Genomic DNA, 20,641 nt, shown 5'->3' on the forward strand with positions numbered 1-20,641 from the left:
TGAGATGGGGACAACTCTAAATCAGATGTTTTCAGACTACAATTCCCATCATCCCTGACCACTGGTCCTGCTAGCTAGGGACAATGGGAGTTGTAGTCCCAAAACAGCTGGAGGGCCGAGTTTGGGGGTGCCTGCTTTAGACCCACCAGTGTGACAAGTGAGCAACTCAAATGCCCCCCACCCCTTTCCCAGAGCAGAAGAGGGGGGGTCCAGGAGCCCTGGCTCCCTCTTCTGCCCCCCACCCCTATTCCCAAAAAACAGACAGGCCCAAGGTCGTTTCCATGAGCTGATGTTTATTCCGTCTCATCCACGGGGCGGCTCGTTCTCTCGCCACCCCTCTCTTTTTCTGCTCTTCCGCACTCCCTCGTTTCCTGCTCCCTCTTTCTCTCTCTCATTTCGCAGATGGATTAAAATGAGCAGGACCAAGCGCTGGCGCTGGGGGCAGGCAGGGGTAGACCGGGAGGGTCCTGCTAGACAAGGGTTTCCCGGCACCCGGGGGACCCTTCTGACAAAGCAGAAGGAAAACACAAAGGCCACCCTCTCCCTGGGGGGGCTGCACCTACAGATGCCGGGCCCATTCACACAAACACACACACACACACACACACACACACACAACGCACACCCTTTCTTCTCAAGGTCCAGCTGCCTCTCAACAGTCCCCTTTTTCTTCTTCTTCATCATCACCATCATCTTCCTCTCCTCCTGGGCTGTGGTCAAAGGCCTTCCAGCTGCAGCCGGCCAGATTTGGGGGGGGGGGCAGCGTCAGCGGACACAGGCAGCAGCAAAGGTGGCAACAGGCAGCTTGAAATGGCCAAAGAGAGCAGAAGGTCTTTGGCGGTCAGGATCCCACGGCGGCAACGCACGGCTGTCCGTCAAGTCGGCCCGTTTTCCTGCGCCCCGCCGGAAGAGGGCTCTGCCCCCTTCTTCTGAGCTTTAGAGGGGAAAAAGAACAAAGGTGACCCCAAGAGGTCAGCTTTTCTGCAAAAGGGACTTTTTAGGGGGCCCTGCCACCCTCACCCAGTTCCAGGAGGCTGTGCAGAGGGGAGGAACTCTGCACGCGCTCAGAAGTCCTTTTCCCGCACCAGTGCCAACGGAGCCCCAAGCGCTAGCAGTCGGTCTGTGGGCCTGCCCTCTGTGCCCCGGCTACCCCCATCCCACTCCCCGGTGCCGGTGACCCCCAGCACCTAGTTGTCCGTCCACGTACCCAGCTGGTGCCTCCCTTTGGCTTCTGCCCGCTCCTTGGCATCAAAGTACCAGATGGTGATGGCATACCTAGGGGGAAAGCAGAGCGGTGACAGTTTTGCAAGGATCCAGTGCGGTGCTGAGGAACTGAGTTCTCGCACAGCTCATGCTCGGCTCGGTGGGGCTTGTGCAGGACAACCGCCCCAATGGGAAGAACTGGGGGGGGGGGGCAGTCCCAGTTCTCCATCCCAGGCACTAAAATGCAATTTGGGAAGCCAGAGCCAAACACACAGAGATTCCTCCACAAAGGGACACCTCTCCCTTCTGTATGAATGAATGAATATATAGCATCTAGATCAAGGGAAGTAATAGTGCCACTGTATTCTGCTCTGGTCAGACCTCACCTGGAGTACTGTGTCCAGTTCTGGGCACCATAGTTCAAGAAGGACACTGACAAACTGGAACGTGTCCAGAGGAGGGCAACCAAAATGGTCAAAGGCCTGGAAACGATGCCTTATGAGGAACGGCTAAGAGAGCTGGGCATGTTTAGCCTGGAGAAGAGGAGGTTAAGGGGTGATATGATAGCCATGTTCAAATATATAAAAGGATGTCACATAGAGGAGGGAGAAAGGTTGTTTTCTGCTGCTCCAGAGAAGCGGACACGGAGCAATGGATCCAAACTACAAGAAAGAAGATTCCACCTAAACATTAGGAAGAACTTCCTGACAGTAAGAGCTGTTCGACAGTGGAATTTGCTGCCCAGGAGTGTGGTGGAGTCTCCTTCTTTGGAGGTCTTTAAGCAGAGGCTTGACAACCATATGTCAGGAGTGCTCTGATGGTGTTTCCTGCTTGGCAGGGGGTTGGACTCGATGGCCCTTGTGGTCTCTTCCAACTCTATGATTCTATGATTCTATGATTCTATGAATGAATGAATTTATTAATACGGTCACAGACCAGCGTCAACACACACAATATCACAGATCATAAAAAAAAATATCAGAAATACAGAGGACAATATGAATATAACAAGGATTTAAATATAAAAAATTAAAATTAATTATTAGCGTGGCCCCTGTAATTAACATTTGGGGGTTTGGTCATTATGGGATACCACTTGCTTCCTGCGATTAATTGCAGACGCACAGAATTTGGCTACACTTAATGTAGTCTTGGGATTCTTGTCCTCTAGCAGTAATTTTAAACTATGGTGTTCCGATTCTTTCCTGGACTTTTGCAAAACAGGTGTAATAAAAGTCAAACGTATATCCTCATAAAGACGACAACGTAATAGTACATGTGAAGCAGTTTCAACTTCCAACGAGCCACAAGGGCAGACCCGTGCTGTGTGTGGTTTACCCTCAAATCTGTAGGATCTGTAACTCGCTCCACGTGGGGCTGCCCTTGAGACTGACCCAGAAACTCCAGCGGGTGCAGAATGCCGCGGCGAGACTCCTTATGGGGTCTTCGCTGCGAGATCATATTCACCCGGTACTATACCAGCTGCACTGGCTCCCGGTGGAGTACAGGATCAGGTTTAAGGTGCTGGTTTTAACCTTTAAAGCCCTATACAGCCTAGGACCCTCGTACCTACGGGACCGCCTCTCCTGGTATGTCCCACAGAGAAATTTACAGTCTGCAAATAAAAACATCCTGAAGATCCCAGGCCACAGAGAGGTTAGGCTGGCCTCAACTAGGGCCAGAGCCTTTTCAGCTTTGGCCCCGACTTGGTGGAACGCTCTGTCACAAGAGACTAGGGCCCTGCGGGACCTGACATCTTTCCGCAGGGCCTGCAAGACAGAGCTGTTCTGCCTGGCCTTTGGTCAGGGCGCAGCCTGACTCCCTCCTCTGGCAATCTGCACAGAATTTTGCTTAATGGTTGCCATCAATTTGATTTTAATTAATTTTATAATGAATGTTTTTAGAATGCTGGATTATTTTGATTGTTGTTAGCCGCCCTGAGCCCAGCTTCGGCTGGGGAGGGCGGGATATAAATAAAATTTATTATTATTATATTATTATTTCTTTCCGCAGGGCCTGTAAGACAGAGTTGTTCCGCCTGGCCTTTGGCTTGGAATCAACTTGATCCCCTCCCCCTCTTTCCTCTTTCCTTTTTCCTTTCTCCTTCTGTGATGGAACTCCTATTTGGGGACTTCCCTGGCTTTTTTCTGGCCCACAGGACCAGTCTGGATAGCTGGCCTTGGTGAAGACTTGAGGTTTTCATCCCCAAAAAGTTTTTGATTTGAGTTTCTACTGAAATGAGGCTGCATTTTAACGTTGTATTTTAATCTTGTTTTTAAGTTGTATTTTAACCAATTGTTTTTATACCTGGTGTTAGCCCCCCCTGAGCCCGGTCGTGGCTGCGGAGGGCGGGGTATAAATTATTTATTATTATTATTATTATTATTATTATTATTATTATTATTATTCTGCAAGGCCGCCTTCGTTTCCTAGAAGCGGAAGGAAGAGATCTTCTCAGGATGGAAAAGGAACCTGCCCCCAATTCCTAGATCCAGTGTTGGGGAGGATTGCGGCTGCTCCCCAAAGGCACTCTGCACGCACTCCGTTGCTCACCTTTTTCACAGCTAAGGCTGGAGGGTGCTGCTGCTGCTGCCCAGTGAGGCCTGCTTCAGAGCCTTGCCCAAGCCCCCAAATACTCAATGAAGAGCAGAGTAGGAATACCATTAATAATAATAATAATAATAATAATAATAATAATAATAAACTGGTACCTCTGGTTGCAAACGGGATCCATTCCGGAGGCCCGTTCGCAACATGAGAAGCCCGCAACCTGAAGCGCCGTATTTGCGCAGGTGCGTGGCGCGATTTGGCGCTTGTGCGCATGCGCAAGCGGCAAAACCCGGAAGTAACCCTTTCCGAAGAAGAAGAAGAAGATTGGAAGAAATTTAAAGACTATTTACAGAAATATTGTAAAATTAATGAATGATAGAATGATGTTGGATAGTAATTAAGCGGTTTCCAGCTGTAATGCTCTAAGAGAATATGGAAAAAAAAGGGTTATAAATGGGTTAAAATCTAATGGTAAGGATTTGCTGAACCAATAAATTGAAGTGGAATACAAAAAAGGGAGGTACGAGGAGGTCCGGGAAACAAGCTAAAGGAAAATAAGTAATAGAAAATATGTGTGTTTTTAACTGTTTTTATTTTGTATTTTTCTTTTTTCTTTTTCATTTTCACTGTAATATTTCAAAAAATCTTAATAAATATCATAAAAAAAAACCCTTTCCGGTACTTCCGGGTCACTGCGGGACGCAACCTGAAAAACGTATCATGAAGCAAACGTAACATGAGGTATGACTGTAATAATAATAAAATAACAGCAATAATATATACACAAAGGGATGGGCAGGAGGAAAGGGAGGGGGTTCCATCCTGACTGGGAGTTAGAGGAGGAATTACCGTTACTATTTATTAAATATATATACTAGTCTTCAGGGCATTTCACCTGTTGCAAGTCCTTCTTGGAGACAGAAAATATATCTCACAAACTAAAAGCATCTAATGACAGCGCTCAAATGACCGTTGGGTTTTTTTACATGGCAAGATTGAGGCATATGGTCGCTCAGAGCCACTGATATATAGAATCAGAATATGGAAGGGGCCCTCAGGGGCCATCTAGTCCAACCCCCTGTCATTCAGGAATCACAGATAATGTAAGGAATTATAATAATTATTATTATTTTAGTTGTACCCCCGCCCATCTGACCCACTGTGGGCGGCTTCCAACATATACAGAAACATAATGAAACATCAAACATTTAAGGCTTCCCCAAATGCAGATGTCTGGCTCATTTAGGACGACGTAGAACCTTTATTCTCAACCCTGATGGCACTCAAAAGCGGAGAATACATTTATTTTATATAAATCTTTTGCAAAGTGTTTTGTTGTATTTTTAATATTTTGTTGGAAGCCGCCCAGAGCGGCTGGGGAAACCCAGCCAGATGGGCAGGGTATAAATAAATAAATAAATAATTATTACTACCCCTTTGGAACTTTGGAATTTATTTTTGTAATTTTCTCCCTCCAGGCTGTGATGATTGATATCTTAAGTTTTTTTTATTCTTCTTCATCCCCCACCCTTTGTTATCATTTTTTGGTAATAATTTTTTAAAAGTCACTCTGCGCATCCTCAGAGGCACTGCTGCACAGGCCTCAGCTCTGGCATCCGACAAACTCTGCCGTCGGCTTACACCCCCCGGCCGGCCGGACCAGGAGTCGCAACCCCCCACCCACATTGGACCCACCCCTCCCCATTACCTGGTGGCGTAGGCGGGCTTCACTTCATGGGGGTTGCGCCGGTCGGACCAGAAGATGAGCAGCCGGTCAAAGATGGGCTCGATGTTGGCCACCACTGAGCGTCCCTCGGGGTAGATCTGCAGGATCCCACCGTGAACCTGGCACAGACGGGGAGACGTCAAAGGGTCCCTTCGCAGACAGACCCCAAGGCAGCGCGAAACTGACACCCAAGTCATTCATTCGCCTCCTGCCCCTCCCAGGCACCCTTGGGTGGGGGCGTGAGAATAACGGGCGCCCCTTCTTCAAGGGGACTTCCTGGCTGGGCATTCAGGGAGCTCAAAGAGGGGGTCCGACTGGTGCATCTGGGGCACGGAAGGACAAGCGCAACAACTCAAGGATGGGGGCTGGGGGCAGGAAGTTGGGGCGATGCTCTAGCCAGGCACTGGGGCCCAGGTTGCTCTGGGGTGCAAGTGGGAGCACCTTGGATGTGGAATAATAATAATAATAATTTATTATTTATACCCCGCCCATCTGGCTGGGTTCCCCCAGCCGCTCTGGGCAGCTTCCAACAAAATATTAAAATCCATCAAATATTCAAAGCTTCCCTAAACAGGGCTGCCTGGAGATCCAGGTTAGGGGGGGTGGCACCCGTTGACACCCCCCCCACCCAATGCAAGTAGGAATAGAAGAGGAGTCTGGAGGATGGATCAGGCCAGCATCCTGTTCTCACAGCGGCTGAACAGATGCCTGGGGGAAACCCCAAGCAGGATTCGAACACAAGATCCTGGGGTTCCCTGCCTCCAGGGCTGAGCACAACTATCCTGGCTGGGAGCCAGCCTAAGCCCTCTCCTCTTCCTCTGGGAATTGGTCCAGTCCTCTCTGAAAGACATCCAAGTTTCTGGCCAATGCTGCGTCCAGTGGAAGGGAGTTCCGCAGTTTAACTTCCTGCTGCGTGAAGAAAGACTTATCCGTCCTGAATCTTCATCATACGCCCTTGAGTTCTTTTCTGGGAACTTGCCCTGAGACCTTCAGGTATAGGGCGGTATATTCAATCAATCAATCAATCAATCAATCAATCAATCAGTTCTAGTGTTATTGGGGGGGGGGCCAAAAACTTGTCAGGTTGGAAGGGACCCCAAAGGTCTTCTAGTCCAACCCCCTGCAATGCAGGAATCTCCGCTAAGGCACCCCTGCCTCTCGGTCGCCTTTCCTATAGCCTGAAAAGTCCCGAACGCTGCAACCTTTTCTGCAATATCCATTTTGAGACGAGGCAACCAGAACGGGACACTGGACCCCCAATCCGGTTGCACCACAGATTTTGCAAAACGGCCTTGTGATTTGGCCGTTTTTATTCTCAATCTCTTTCCTAGAAATATGGGCCTCCAACTCCCATAGCCTCAGCTGTCATGACCAAGGATCAGGGATGACGGGAAATCAGGAATATTGAAAGGAGGTGGGGGGACAGAGTCTCTCCCCCCCCACACACACACCCCCCTCCACTCCCCAAACCCAGGAAGAATTGACCTGTGAAATTCCCTGCTGCAAAACGGATGGGGAGTTCCCTCGCTCCAGGACTTTTATCCAGGATGGTGAAAATGGAACTTCCAGGCAGAAAAGCAGTCTACCACATTTACCCATTTGGGGAGGAGGGCGATTGCCTGAGGGGTTTTCCCCAGGAGTATCTGGCTGGCCAAATTGGGGGGGGGGGGGTTCACAATGTTGGACTAGGTAGCTTGAGGGTTCGCATCTGTTTTGCAACACCAGAACAGAGCCAGGGAATTTCCCCTACGAGAAAAAGGTTGCAGCATTTGGGAGTCCTCTGTTTAGGGAAAAGCCGAGTGAAGATGTGACGTGACAGACGTTTTTCTCCTTCTCTCATAACGCCAAGTCGGAATATTCAGGACAGATGAAAGGAAATCGTTCTTCATGTGCCACATAGTTGGACTGTGGAACTCTCTGCCACTGGAGGGAGGGAGGGCCACAGCTTCAAAATATCAGACAAATTCATGGAAATCAGTAAGGCTCTCGGTGGCTACTGGCCACAAAGGCTCTGCTCACCCTCTGAATCCCAGTGTCTGGAAACCCCAGGAAGGGAGAGTTGCTCTTGTGCTTGGATCCTGCTTGCTGGTTTTGCATGATGGGCATCTGGTGGGCCACTGTGAGGACAGGATGCCGGACTCGATGGGCCCCCTTTGGCCTGATCCAGCAGCCAGGCTCTACTTTTGCTGTTATGGAACCTCCAGCTGCAGGAGCAGTCTATCACGATTCCTAGTTTCTATGGGCTCTTTGGCCAGTGTGAGGACAGGAGGTTGGACCAGAAGCTTCACGGATCAGGCCCACTCTCGGCAGAGACCTTCCCCTTTCATAAGCTCTCCGCTGAGCCTCCGCAACAGAAAGAACCCAGGAGTCCTGGCGGAAAGACCCCACTGCCAAAAGACTTTGGCTGGGACTTTCCGTGTGCACCAGACAGTCGAAGCCCAGTCCCTTCAGTCCGCCGACACTGGGCAGGCACTCTGCATATGCTCAGAGGCACATGCTTTCTATCGGTGCTTCTCGTGGTCCCAGGACAGAGCCCTGCGTGCTTTGCCTCCAAACTTTCTTCTTCCGCAAGCCGAGAGCAGGACCCCGGAGTCCTAGGCTGCTGGGGGAACCCAGGCGTCCTACTCCGCAGGGTCGGCCCCCTGAGCACAGGAGTGCTGGAGGGGGCAGAGGAAGGGGCACAGAATGGAGGGCAGGGCGTCGGGGAAGAGGAAATGTGTGCCATGCATGAGACCGGGGGTGTGGACAGAGGGGCAGGTGGCAGGTGCAGAGACCCCCCCCTCCCCCACGTACCTTGCTGTCCCAGTGCCGGTTTAGGTAATAGATGCAAGTGACGCAGCGCCCGTCTCCGTGAGGGTTGTCCACATGGCGCAGGTACCCCCTGCCGTTGCCGGGGTAACATGCCACCATGGCCTGGAGGGGAGGGGGGAAGGGAGAGGAGGGAGGGGTCAATGCCAGGGGTCAGACCAAACACAGCTCCAGGACCGCCTCTTCCCAGCTCCGCCCCCCCTGCCAGGAGCTCCGCCTCCCGGTTCGCCTATGGAGAAGGGAGAGTCGCCTCCAGGCGACCAGGAAGCAAAAACAAGGAGCCAAAGCCCATATTCTCCCTTTTGGAAAGCGGTCTGCATGGGGCAGATGGGGAGCTGAATTTCCAAAGCGCCCACCCCCTAGCAACCCCCACTCTGGAGCCGGGTGGGCAACAGCGGAGGAGGCCAGTCTGTAGCTTTTCCTAGGGGGCAGCATGCATCGGGGGGCGAGCAGGAAAGGAAATGGGAGAGGGAGGCAGACAGGCAGACAGACACAAGGAATTTGGGGGTGTGAGATTGTTAAAACAACACAAGTCGGAGTCCGGAACCACTTGGGCAGAAAGACCAAATCCTTTCATGGAATCTTGGCATGTTCGAGTTGGAAGGGAACCCAGGGATCATCTATACCAACCCCGAGAAAGGCAGGAATTTGCCGGCTGTGGGTGGCGCTGTGGGTTAAACCACAGAGCCTAGGGCTTGCCGATCAGAAGGTCGGCGGTTCGAATCCCTGCGAGGGGGTGAGCTCCCGTTGCTCAGTCCCTGCTCCTGCCAACCTAGCAGTTTGAAAGCACGTCAAAGTGCAAGTAGATAAATAGGTACCACTCTGGCGGGAAGGTAAACGGCGTTTCCGTGCGCTGCTCTGGTTTGCCAGAAGCGGCTTAGTCCTGCTGGCCACATGACCCGGAAGCTGTACGCCGGCTCCCTCGGCCAGTAAAGCGAGATGAGCGCCGCAACCCCAGAGTCGGCCACAACTGGACCTAATGGTCAGGGGTCCCTTTACCTTTACCTTTTTCTCCACCTATTCCTTGCCTGCCCTTCTCCCCGACATCCTAACATGCAAGAATTAAAGCACATTATTAAAAGCAGTTTAGGATAGCTTCCCGCTATAAGGTGGGTCCCTAGAAACATGCACCTTGAGTGCTGAGAGACAGAGCAAACAGGTGAGTCTTCAGCAAAAGATGAAAGCAGTGCAAGGAAGGTGGCAGGCACATCTCTGTGGGGAGGGGGTCCCCAAGCCAAGGGGCCTCAAGAGAAGACCCTCTCCTCCCCCTGGGCTGCCACCCACCCACCCATCTGGAGCCCCTACAGCCGGAGGAACCAGCAAGGTGCCCGTCTCAGCACCCAAAAGGGTCTGCGGCAAAGGAGGCAAGACGTTCAGGTTTTGGGGTCCCGAGTCGCCCAGGGCTTTAAACACCCGTGAGCAGGTGTTTAAATAATAATAATAATAATAATTCATTATTTATACCCTGCCCATCTGGCTGGGACTCCCCAGCCACTCTGGGCGGCCTCCCACAAAACACTAAAATACAATAACCTATTAAACATTAAAAGCTTCCCTAAACAGGGCTGCCTTCAGATGTCTTCTAAAAGTTTGGTAGTTATTTTTCTCTTTGACATCTGGTGGGAGGGCGTTCCAGAGGGCGGGTGCCACCACCGAGAAGGCCCTCTGCCTGGTTCCCTGTAACTTGGCTTCTCGCAGTGAGGGAACCACCAGAAGGCCCTCGGCACTAGACCTCAGTGTCTGGGCAGAACGATGGAGGTGGAGACGCTCCTTCAGTTATACAGGACTGAGGCCGTTGAAAGGTCAGCACCAACACTTTGAATTGTGCTTGGAAACGTACTGGGAGCCAGTGTAGGTCTTTCAAGACCAGTGTTATATGGTCTCAGCGCCCACTCCCAGTCACCAGTCTAGCTGCCACATTCTGGATTAGTTGCAGTTTCCGGGTCACCTTCAAAGGTAGCCCCACGTAGAGCGCATGGCAGTAGTCCAAGTGGGAGATAACTAGAGTATGCACCACTCTGGCGAGGCAGTCTGAGGGCAGGGAGGGTCTCAGCCTGCATACCAGATGGAGCTGATAAACAGCTACCCTGGACACAGAAATGACCTGTGCCTCCATGGACAGCTGTGAGTCCAGAATGACTCCCAGGCTGCACACCTGGTCCTTCAGGGGCACAGTTACCCCATTCAGGACCCAGGAGTCCTCCACATCCGCCCGCCTCCTGTCCCCCAAAATCAGTACTTCTGTCTTGTCAGGATTCAACCTCAATCCATTAGCCGCCATCCATCCTCCAAGCGCCTCCAGACACTCACACAGGACCTTCACCGCCTTCACTGGTTCTGATTTGAAAGAGAGGTAGAGCTGGGTATCATCCGCATGCTGATGAACACCCAGCCCAAACCCCCTGATGATCTCTCCCAGCAGATGCATGTAGATGTTGAAAAGCATGGGGGAGAGGACAGAGGACCTCGAATTAGGTCCGGAAAAGAACCAGCAACCAGAGCAGCTGCTTTAAATCGGAGCTCATAGGAGATCTAAAGAGAATCCTAGACAGGAATCGGGCTGCCGTGTTTGGGACTGACCGAAGTTTCTCAGCAGTCTTCAAGGGCAGGTCCAGGAGGAGCGCATTGCAGTAATCCAGCCTGGAAATTGCCAGAGCATGGAGTTGTAGTGGCCAAGTCAGCTCTGTCCAAAAGGGGCTGTAGATCGAGATAAAAGTGTGTGTGTCCCCAATATCGAGGCCCCCTGAGCCCCCCAGGGACAGGGGGGAATCCAGGAGCCCCCCCAAAGTGCAGGGGAGCACAGCCCCCCAGCCTAGACTTGAGAAACTGGGATACAGCACCTCTCTGCCTTTTGAGGATTCAGTTTATTACTACTATTATTATTATTATTATTCATTAGAATATAATTTTAAAAATAATTAACCACGATTAACAATTGGTAATAAAAATAATTTAAAATAATTTAAAAAGTTAGCAAGGGTAACTATAGTTAAAAATGATAATTGATTATATATTGATAACCTGCCCTTCCTCATAAGGGACCCCGGGTAGGTTACTGCATCAAAACACATTAAAAACAATTCAATATACAGCGATACGAATGGGATCCGTTCCAGAGCCCCGTCCGCATCCTGAAGTAAATGCAACCCTTGTCTGCGTGTGTCACAATTCGCCGCTTCCGCACATGCGCATGACGTCATAGTGAACATCTGCACATGCGCGAGTGGCGAAACCCGGAAGTAACACGTTCCGTTACTTCCGGGTCGCCGTGGAGCGCAACCCGAAAACGCTCAACATGAAACAACTTCAACCCGAGGTGTGACTGTAATTTATGAAAGACTCCCCTGCCTTTGAGCACAGCAGAAGCCAAGCCTCCATCCTGAGCACAGTTTGAGGAGGGGTCCCCAAGGCCGCCAGGGGGCTCCTGACCCCAAGAGCTTGCTCCCTCCCTCCCCCCCCCAGCTTGCTTGGGGTACTTCTTCCCTGCACTGGGAGCCCCTCGTCCCTGCAAGACAAAGGCGGGATGCGCTCCCACAAACGCCCCGCGTGCAAATCCAAAACACGCGACACCTTTTTAGGGTCCCTCGACCCCGAGCAAAAAGAATTCTGCGTATGCCCAGGGGCCCCTCTCCGCTGCTAAAACGGAAAGCGGGGGAACAACAAAACTACTTCAAAAGTCAAAGCCCTGGAGAGGAGATTCTGGAGGGGAGAAAGCTTGAGAAATGAAATCTGGTTGGAATTAATTTTATAATGAAATGATTTTATAATGTTTTATCATTTTACTGTTGGTAGCCGCTCTGAGCCCGGCTTCAGCTGGGGAGGGTGGGATATAAATAAAAAAAATTATTATTATTATTCTTATGAAGAAGGCAGTGAAGATTGGAAGGTGGTTGGGCTATGAATATTATTATTATTATTATTATTATTATTATTATTATTATTATTAGGCTGGCACCTGAGATTTTGGAGGGGGGGGTGGAGATAGAGACAAGAAAGGGTCACCGTTTGCTGCCTGGCCAGGAGGGAGACGCTGGGCAGGAGGGGGCCAAATGATTTTCCAACAGATCTCTGCCCCCCAACAAACAAACAAAAATAAAGTGGGGTTGCAAGCAAAGCCAGCGGCCAAACTCCCACCGCTTCCCAACCCTGCAAGAAAGTCCACTGCAGAAGGGGGGGCAGAGAAGGAGGCGAGAGAGGCTGTAATCTCTCTCCGCCCCCCCCCCCAGGTGGCCAAAGGCCGGTGCGTCCTGTTCCCTCGCATTCCCGGTAGCACCAAGGACATGAAGTCCCCGTGACGCAGGATCTGCTCTCGGACCAAAGCGTGGAAGGCTGCCGGCGGGGTCAGCTGAGGACACGGCTCAGCTCTGCCCTTAGACGCCTCCAGATAATGAGCCCCTTTGCACTTCAGGAGGCGGCGGGAAGGGAAGGTGGCCTGCTGTGCCTCGGTTTCCCCTGCGCTAGGCGCCTGCAGGGGTCGTGCCAGGACATGGAGGGAGACCCCACACAATCACACACCGAGTCAAGCCAAGAATCAGCTCTCTGGCAGGCTGGCAAGGCCTCAATTTTTGCACCCACCGCAGTGGGGGTGCAGGGGAACAAAGGATGCGATAAGCAGCCTCTGGACCATGTCCCACCCTTCTGGAGGAAGTATCCTGGCAACGCTCGGAGTGGCTGCGACTCGACCAAACGGCATTAATTGCTGCGGCGAATCTGCAGCTGCGTTTGATCTCTGTGGCTTTTTGAAAGGCTGTTGTGAATCACAGGGAGCTCAGGGTTTGCTGGAAAGCAGAATAAAAATATAAAATCGGATCGGCTCGCCCAGTTGCTCCCCGGCTTTTTTGGGGAGATGGGGTTGGAATCCAGGAATTTGGGCTTCCTCCCCCTGCCCCCTTTCTGCACCTACTTTAAAATCCTGGCAGCATCCCAGTAAGGTAAAACTTTGGACTCTCAGGCCCTCCCCATGGTCAAAGAAGAGGACCCAGGAGTCCTGGGCAGCAAGAACCTCCCTTTGGCCTGAGGCTGCCGCCCCCGTGGGAACATGCCTAAGGCAAGTCTCCTGCACCAGGGTGTCTGTGCAGGAGCACTTTCCAAAGAGTGAGAAGGGGGCCAACGCAGCTGAGCCCCATGGAAGCTGGTGGGGCAGGAGGGGAGGCCTGGCCATCGCAGCTTCTGCAGTAAAAACAGAGGGGCCTGTGGATTTTATTGCGGAGTCCGCATTAGGGGATTGTTCGAGAGGACGGCACTGGGGGTCCCACCTCAATTAATATGCTTGCCTTTCAGTTGCCACAAGGAAGGGACCCCCAGAGGCCATCTAGTCCAACCCCCCCCCCCGCAATGCAGGAATCCAGCCGGCACCCCCACCCCCCCAGGGGCGGAGGAGAGAACATGCCTCCCTCAAGCCAGCCCCACAGTGGTGCACCACCCAGAGCACAGGCACGCTTCAGGGTCACTTGGTCCAGAGTTCGAAATTCGCCAGGCATGTTTTGCAACTGCCCTGGGTCCGATTGCAACCCAGTGGAGATCTCTGGGTGCCAAGTTGGCACATGGCTCACCCCCTCCTCCGTTTATTTTTATTATTTTTTATTATTATTATTATTATTATTATTATTATTATTATTATTATTGCAGTGGTACCTCGGGTTATATACACTTCAGGTTACAGACTCCACTAACCCAGAAATAGTGCTTCAGGTTAAGAACTTTGCTTCAGGATGAGAACAGAAATTGCATGGTGGCAGCAGCGGGAGGCCCCATTAGCTAAAGTGGTGCTTCAGGTTAAGAACAGTTTCAGGTTAAGAACAGACCTCCGGAACGAATTACGTTCTTAACCTGAGGTACCACTGTATTATTATTATTATTATTATTATTATTATTATTATTATTATCAGCAGTATTATTTATTTGTACTTCCCCAGCCACTCTGGGCGGCTTCCAACAAAGATTAAAAATACATTAAAATGTCACACATTAAAAACTTCCCTGAACAGGGCTGCCTTCAGATGTCTTCTAAAAGTTAGGTAGTTGTTTATCTCTTTGACATCTGCTGCGAGGGCGTTCCACAGGGCGGGAGCCACCACCAAGAAGGCCCTCTGCCTGGTTCCCTGTAACTTGGCTTCTCGCAATGAGGGAACCGCCTGAAGGCCCTCGCAGCTGGACCTCAGTGTCCGGGCAGAACGCTGGGGGTGGAGACGCTCCTTCAGGTATCCAGGGCTGAGGCCGTTTAGGGCTTTCAAGGTCAGCACCAACACTTTGAATTGTGCTTGGAAACGTACTGGGAGCCAATGTAGGTCTTTCAAGACTGGTGTTATGTGGTCTTGGTGGCCGCTCCCAGTCACCAGTCTAGCTGCTCCCTACAACGACCCTGTGAGGGAGGTTATGAGGCTGCGACTGACTCCAAGGTGACCCAGTGAGCTTCATGACAGAGTCGGGATTCGAACCCTGATCTCCCAGGTCCGACGCTCGAACCACTACACCACAATGGCTTCCTAAGGGACTTCTGCTATGGGGCAGCTCAAGAAACTAAGTAGGTGAATAAATATGGAGAAAGCCAAATGTCACTTAGAGAAGGATCTGAAATATTTTCCTTGAAGCTTGAATCTGGTTTATTCTGGATTGTTTTATTTGATGTTTTAACGTGTTATAAACCGCTTTGAGGTGTTTTTCCCCCTTTAAAATATGAAGCGCAGTAGAATGAAATGAATAATAAATAAATCACAATAAATTCCAATAAATGGCACCCAGGCATTCCGATTCGCTTATTAATCTGGGTTTCTAACACTGCCTCTACCCCACCTTGCCCCCCCAAAAAAATATTATGCCGTCCTCAGCAAACCCCCCCCCCCCCCAGATGCGATCAAATTCCAACTCCCAGAAGGCAGGGAGAATGGCAGGCTTTGCAAATCAGTACCAGCTGGAGGGCTGCAAATTTCTCTCTGATTCCAGGAAAGAGATGGAGGCAGCCAGGGCCTTCCCTGGAATTCACAAATCCCTCTCCGTATCGGGAAAGGGGGAGCAAAGAGTCAGGGCTGCCTCCAGGGGCGAATGCGGCATCCCCCATGCCAGCCCCCTGCAACCCACCCCCACCCCCCAAAAATAAAAGATCCTGCCAACGTTGCAGGAAAAAGCAAACCCTCTCTGCGCTGGTCCGGCAAATCAGCTTCCATCAGCAATTTTGCCCACTGGGAGGGAGGGAGCCGGGGGTCAGCCGGGGACCTTGACAAAAGGGGGCAGACGGGGTTGCCAAAAAAGCCGCAGGGTCAGCCCGGGTGGCTCCTGACACCGATCCGGGCGCAAAGAGCTTTCCAGGATGGCTCTGAGCCAAGCAGTCTTCTAAGCTAAGCCCCAGCACTCGTCTGAGGCAGAGGGTCCCAGCAGGGAAACGGCTGTCAGCATTTATTCTGGATTACTGCAAGGTCTTCTGCGTGGGGCTTCCTCCAAGGACGGCTCAGAAACTCCAGCGGGAGCAGAATTGAGCCGCCAGGCTGCTCACCGGGCCAAGACGGACGGAGTCTGACTGCGCCAGCTGCCAATCGGTTTCTGGGCCCCCTCCAAAGTGCCGGTTTTGCCGAGGAACCGTAATATCTCAAGGGCAGCCTCTCCCCATATGAACCCACCCAGATCCTCTGATTATCATCCGATGCCCGTCTGAAGGAGAGGTCTGGCAGCACGAGAGCAGGGCCTTTGGTGGGGTGGCTCGCCGTTCGTGGAAGACTCTCCCCAGGGAGGTTTGCCTGGGGACTTTACTGCACATCTTCAGGCACCAGGCAAAAAGCATTCCCATTTAACCAGGCCTTTGACTGTTAAACTAAATGTGTCAAGTGGGGGGGGTAATGTTTGTTTGTTTGTTTGTTTGTTTGTTTGTTTGTGTTTTTATATTGTCAACTGCCCTGTGATCTTCAGATAAAAGGGTGGTATATAAATTTAATAAAGTGAGAATAAAAATAACTCGCAAGTGAGGGGCCCTCTGAGCGTACACAGAGCCCTTTTCCCTTTCAATAGAGCAACCAAGCCAGACCCCAGATTGCTCCGGAAGGAAAGATTTGAACCCATGGCTTCAACTTGCAAGAAAGAAGATTCCAACTCAATACCCGGAAAAACTTTCTGATACAGTGGTGCCTCGCAAGACGAAATTAATCCGTTCCGCGAGTCTCTTCGTCTTGCGGTTTTTTTCGTTTTGCGAAGCACGGCTATTAGCGGCTTAGCGGCTATTAACGGCTTAGCGGCTTTAAGAAAAAGGAAACAAACTCGCAAGAACTCGCAAGACGTTTCGTCTTGCGAAGCAAGCCCATAGGGAAATTCGTCTTGCGAAGCGACTCAAAAAACGGAAAACCCTTTCGTCTAGCAAGGTACCACTGTAGTAAGAAGGGCTGCTTGAAGCAGAGAATAAAGCAGAGTTTGAAGGGCCCCCTGTCAGGGACCCCTCAGCTGGGATTCCTGCCTTGAAGCGGGTTGGGCTAGATGACCGCTGGGGGTGCCCTTCGACTCAACGATCCTACGATTTAGGGAAAGGCGGGCTGGGAGAAGGTCAGAACGACGGCGCCGGTTGCAACAGGAGAGAGAGCGGGGCAAAGTTCTTTGCGGAAATGATAGGAGCAGCATCACAAGACTGTCTAGCCCCCTTCCCTGCCCCACAGAGCACACAAACACCAAGCGGCTCAGCTCCTCCCCCAGTTCCAGGAACACAGGAGGGTGAGTTGGCTGCTGTTTCTTAGAAATGCACCCTAGACGTCCTCAGAGACACTCTTTCCCTGCTGTGCATTCCACAGTGATTCCAAAATCCACCTTCTCCAGAGACCCCACAACTATCTGTGCACTAGTTACACAACAGACACAGTTCTCATCCGGCCGACACTGCCTCTGCCAGCTTCTGTCTTTCCAGGAAAGCGGAAAAAGACACCCCCAGCCACCCCCCAGAGACAGGAAAAGGCTCCCACCTCCCTCTGGCAGGTGGGATAAGTTAGCGACCCCTAACGGGCACCCCAAAGAGGCAATACGGGGTGTGGAAGGGTGCAATGCACCTGAGAGCCCCCTCCTCCTCCTCCCCAGACCCCCCACCCCAAATGCAGGAGGGCCCAGGACCCCCCAGGACCTGCCCTGCCTGGCCCAGAGGTCGCCGGCGTCCGCAACAGCAGAGCGTTTCCACCAAAGGTCCAGCTGTTGCTGGGTGGGGGGCGCAGAGTGGGGGAAAGCCTTGGGGAGCTCCTGGCCCCAACATCACATTTCAGACAATTAATCTCAGAGTTGTGGGTTCGAGCCCCAAGTGGGGCGAAATATTCCTGCCTTGCAGCGGGTTGGACTGGATGACCCTCAGGGTCCCTTCCAACGCTACAGTTCTGTGATTCTAGAATCGTACACCTGGAAGGGACCCCCAAAGGTCATCCAGGCCAACCCGCTGCCATGCAGGAATAAAGATGGGGCAAGCTTGTTTTCTGCTGTTTCAGGGGGTAAGATCAATATTATTACGAGGAAGGGCTTGCCAAGAAGCTGCTCAATGGTGGAGCCGCGGAGGTTTCTAAGCAGAAGTCAGACGGCCGTCTCTCAGGGATTCTTCAGCCACAATTGCTGCATTGCAGCGGGTTGGAATGGATGACCCTTAGGGGTCCCTTTCAGATACACAATTCCAGGGCGATAGGATGGCTTTCCCAACCTAAATGTCTGCACCAACTGCACATTCAGAAGCACGGACGCAACACGACCCAAACCCCCTCCCACGATGCCAGATTGCACCTGGGCAAAGCAGAAAAAAAGAGTCCTCTGCTCCCGTACAGAGTTCCAAAAGGCCAACGCGGACACCCACCCACCCACCGGAAGCAAGATGTGCCCCTTCTAGGCCAACGCAGGGACAAGAAAGCAAAGCATTTTGTAGGAACCTACTTTACGCAGCGAGGGAAATGCACTCTGCACATGCACAGAGAGAGCCGGGAGTCCTGCATTGCAGGGGTTGGACTAGATGAGCCCTGGGGGGCCCTCCAGAACTCACCTTTGTCCGTCCGCGGATGTCGTAGGTGCCCAGCTTGCCGGCGCATTGAAGCATGAGCCGGTCGACGTGCGCCATGAGTTCTCCGATGGCGCAGCACCCAGGCTCCCAGCCCTCCACCCAGGCGATCTGGTCCCCCCGGATGGCGTGGGGGGGCACCGCCCTCTGGCTGACCAGCTGCCCGTCGCGGAACTTGCCACTGCGGTGCAGCCCCTCCACCTCCGCCAGAATCCGGGCGCCCAGAACCTCCCCGAGGAACGAGTCCTTGACGCAGATCCCGTAAAAGTTCATGCAGGGCACCACGTAGTCCAGCGCCAGGTGCCCCGAGGGGGGTGCCCGGGGGTCCGGGGGGGCTTCTCGGTGACGCTTGGCCGCCCCTTCGCCTGCAGGGTCGTCGTTGTCGCTGCCGGGCTCTGCCCTACGGCGTTTTGGATGCCCGTTGAGTGCCAACAGGAGGAGGCTCCCCACGGCTGCCCCTTCGCCCTCCAGCGGGCAGGCCTCTCTGCCCTGGCTGCCCCGACCCATCCTCTGGCAGGGGGGGAACCCTAGAGCGGCGTCCGGTGGGCGCGACTCCTCCATGGCATGTCCTGGGAGCAGGCGGGGGCCGGCGCCATCTTGCGGCCGGGGCGGATTCAGGTGGGGGCAGGAAGGCAGGTCACGGAGAAGAAGCTCTTGAGGGTGCCATGTTGCCGTTGGGGGGTGCTCAGCCCCCTTGCCTAATATGGGGGGGGGGGAGAAAGGCAGGTAAGGTCAAGGCCAAGATCAGCACCAGGGCAACATCCCCTTCCCCACCCAAACTGCTCTGGGCACGGGTTCAAATCATCCCACTTGGCTCAGTTTGCCGCCTTTCAAAGCCAGACCTACCTCACAGGGTTGCGGTGGAGATCAGAGCTGAGGGACATGGGTTCAAATCCCACCCACCCCCCTCCCGGACTTCACCTGGAGGGCCAGCCGCTGCCTCTCTGAGCCGAATCCACCTTGCAGGGGGGGTTAAAGGAGGAAGGGGAGAACCAGGACGGTGGGGACCCCCCCCAGCCTCCTGGGGAAAGGGATGGGGTGGAAGGAATGGGGGGGGGGAATGGCAGAGATAAAATAAAAAAAGGGAAAGGGGGGCGACCAGGAGAGGGACCGGGACCCCTCCCAAACACACAGAGCAGCCTCGGGGCCACCCAAAAAGCACCCCCTGCGCGCGCGCGCAAGGAAAAGGCGAGTTTCCCAAGTTGGCCGGAGAACCGGCGCGATTGTTTTGGGGGGTCTGAAAGAGGGGCGCCCATTGCGGGAGGGCTCCCCGGGAGGAGGGGTCCAGGACTGCAGGGGGGCGATCAGGGGAGCCATTGCGGTAACCCCCCCCCGGTAAGAGGGGTCCAGGGATTTAGGGGTCCAGCCTGCGCCCCCTGGTGACCCGGGGGTCCCCCATTCCGTCCCTCGTACCTCGGCTCGCCGGGAGGGATGCGGTGTCGCCCCGCAAGCGGCTAGTCCTCAACGCGCCCCCGGCCGCCGCGAGGCCTCTTCTTCCTCCTCCTCTCCTCCTTCTCCTTCTTCCGTCGCTCCTCCTCCTCCGCCGCCCTCCGCTTTTGTTCGCCGGCCCGACGAGCCCGAGCCCGGCTGCGCGGGGAGGAGGAGCCTCGGCCGCCGACCAAAGGCTCGGCCGGGGAGGCGTGGCGGCGCTTCTCTGAACATGTGCAGAGCGCGGCGCGCGCGGAGACCCGCCACCGCCGCCCCTGCGAGGTAGGCCGAAGAGGAGCGCCTATCGGAGAAGGGATGGGGGGCTACCGGACTACAAATCCCAGGAGGATGGGAGTTGTAGTTCGCCAGCTCTCCCCATCCCTCGGGGGGCAACCTTGGGTTCCTTCTACCTTTCTTCTCCTTACGCCTTTTTTGAGCAGGGCAGCAGCGCCCGGCCATAGGAAGTTGGAAGGGACCCCACCGGGTCATCTAGCGCAACCCGCTGCAGTGCAGGGAGTCTGCTGTCCTTTGCACGGGGTCATTGCGGTGGGAAGGAGGAGGAGAAGAGGCAGGCTGTTGCTGGGGGTTCAAGCAGCCTTGGTGGTCAGTACCGGGGTGCATCGTCTTGGCAGCTACAGATTTTATTTTTATTTTTTTAAAGCAAGTTTCTAGATCATGGGTAGGCAAACTAAGGCCCAATCGCCTTCTCAATCCGGCCCGCGGACGGTCCGGGAATCAGCGTGTTTTAACATGAGTAGAATGTGTCCTTTTATTTAAAATGCATCTCTGGGTTATTTGTGGGGCATAGGAATTCGTTCATCCCCCCCATATAGATAGATAGATAGATAGATAGATAGATAGATAGATAGATAGATAGATAGATAGTCTGGCCCCCCACAAGATCTGAGGGACAGTGGACCAGCCCCCTGTTG

The 20,641-nt window shown here is 53.1% G+C and overlaps 1 protein-coding gene across 1 annotated transcript; it reads right to left on the reverse strand.

The window, feature by feature from the left end:
* Nucleotides 1-273: 273 nt before the first annotated feature.
* On the reverse strand, nucleotides 274-19,847 carry EGLN2 (egl-9 family hypoxia inducible factor 2). Its single transcript, XM_081019169.1, has 6 exons — nucleotides 19,695-19,847; nucleotides 18,267-18,979; nucleotides 8,273-8,392; nucleotides 5,462-5,598; nucleotides 1,208-1,275; nucleotides 274-934 (listed from the first exon to the last, which is right to left on the reverse strand). Exons 2-6 carry the CDS (start codon nucleotides 18,840-18,842, stop codon nucleotides 876-878), a joined length of 960 nt encoding a protein of 319 aa, XP_080875295.1. The 5' UTR covers nucleotides 18,843-18,979; nucleotides 19,695-19,847; the 3' UTR covers nucleotides 274-875.
* Nucleotides 19,848-20,641: the final 794 nt, after the last annotated feature.

Source organism: Podarcis pityusensis (assembly GCF_964106645.2).
Source record: "Podarcis pityusensis genome assembly, chromosome: 8".
NCBI classification, from domain to species: domain Eukaryota; kingdom Metazoa; phylum Chordata; class Lepidosauria; order Squamata; family Lacertidae; genus Podarcis; species Podarcis pityusensis.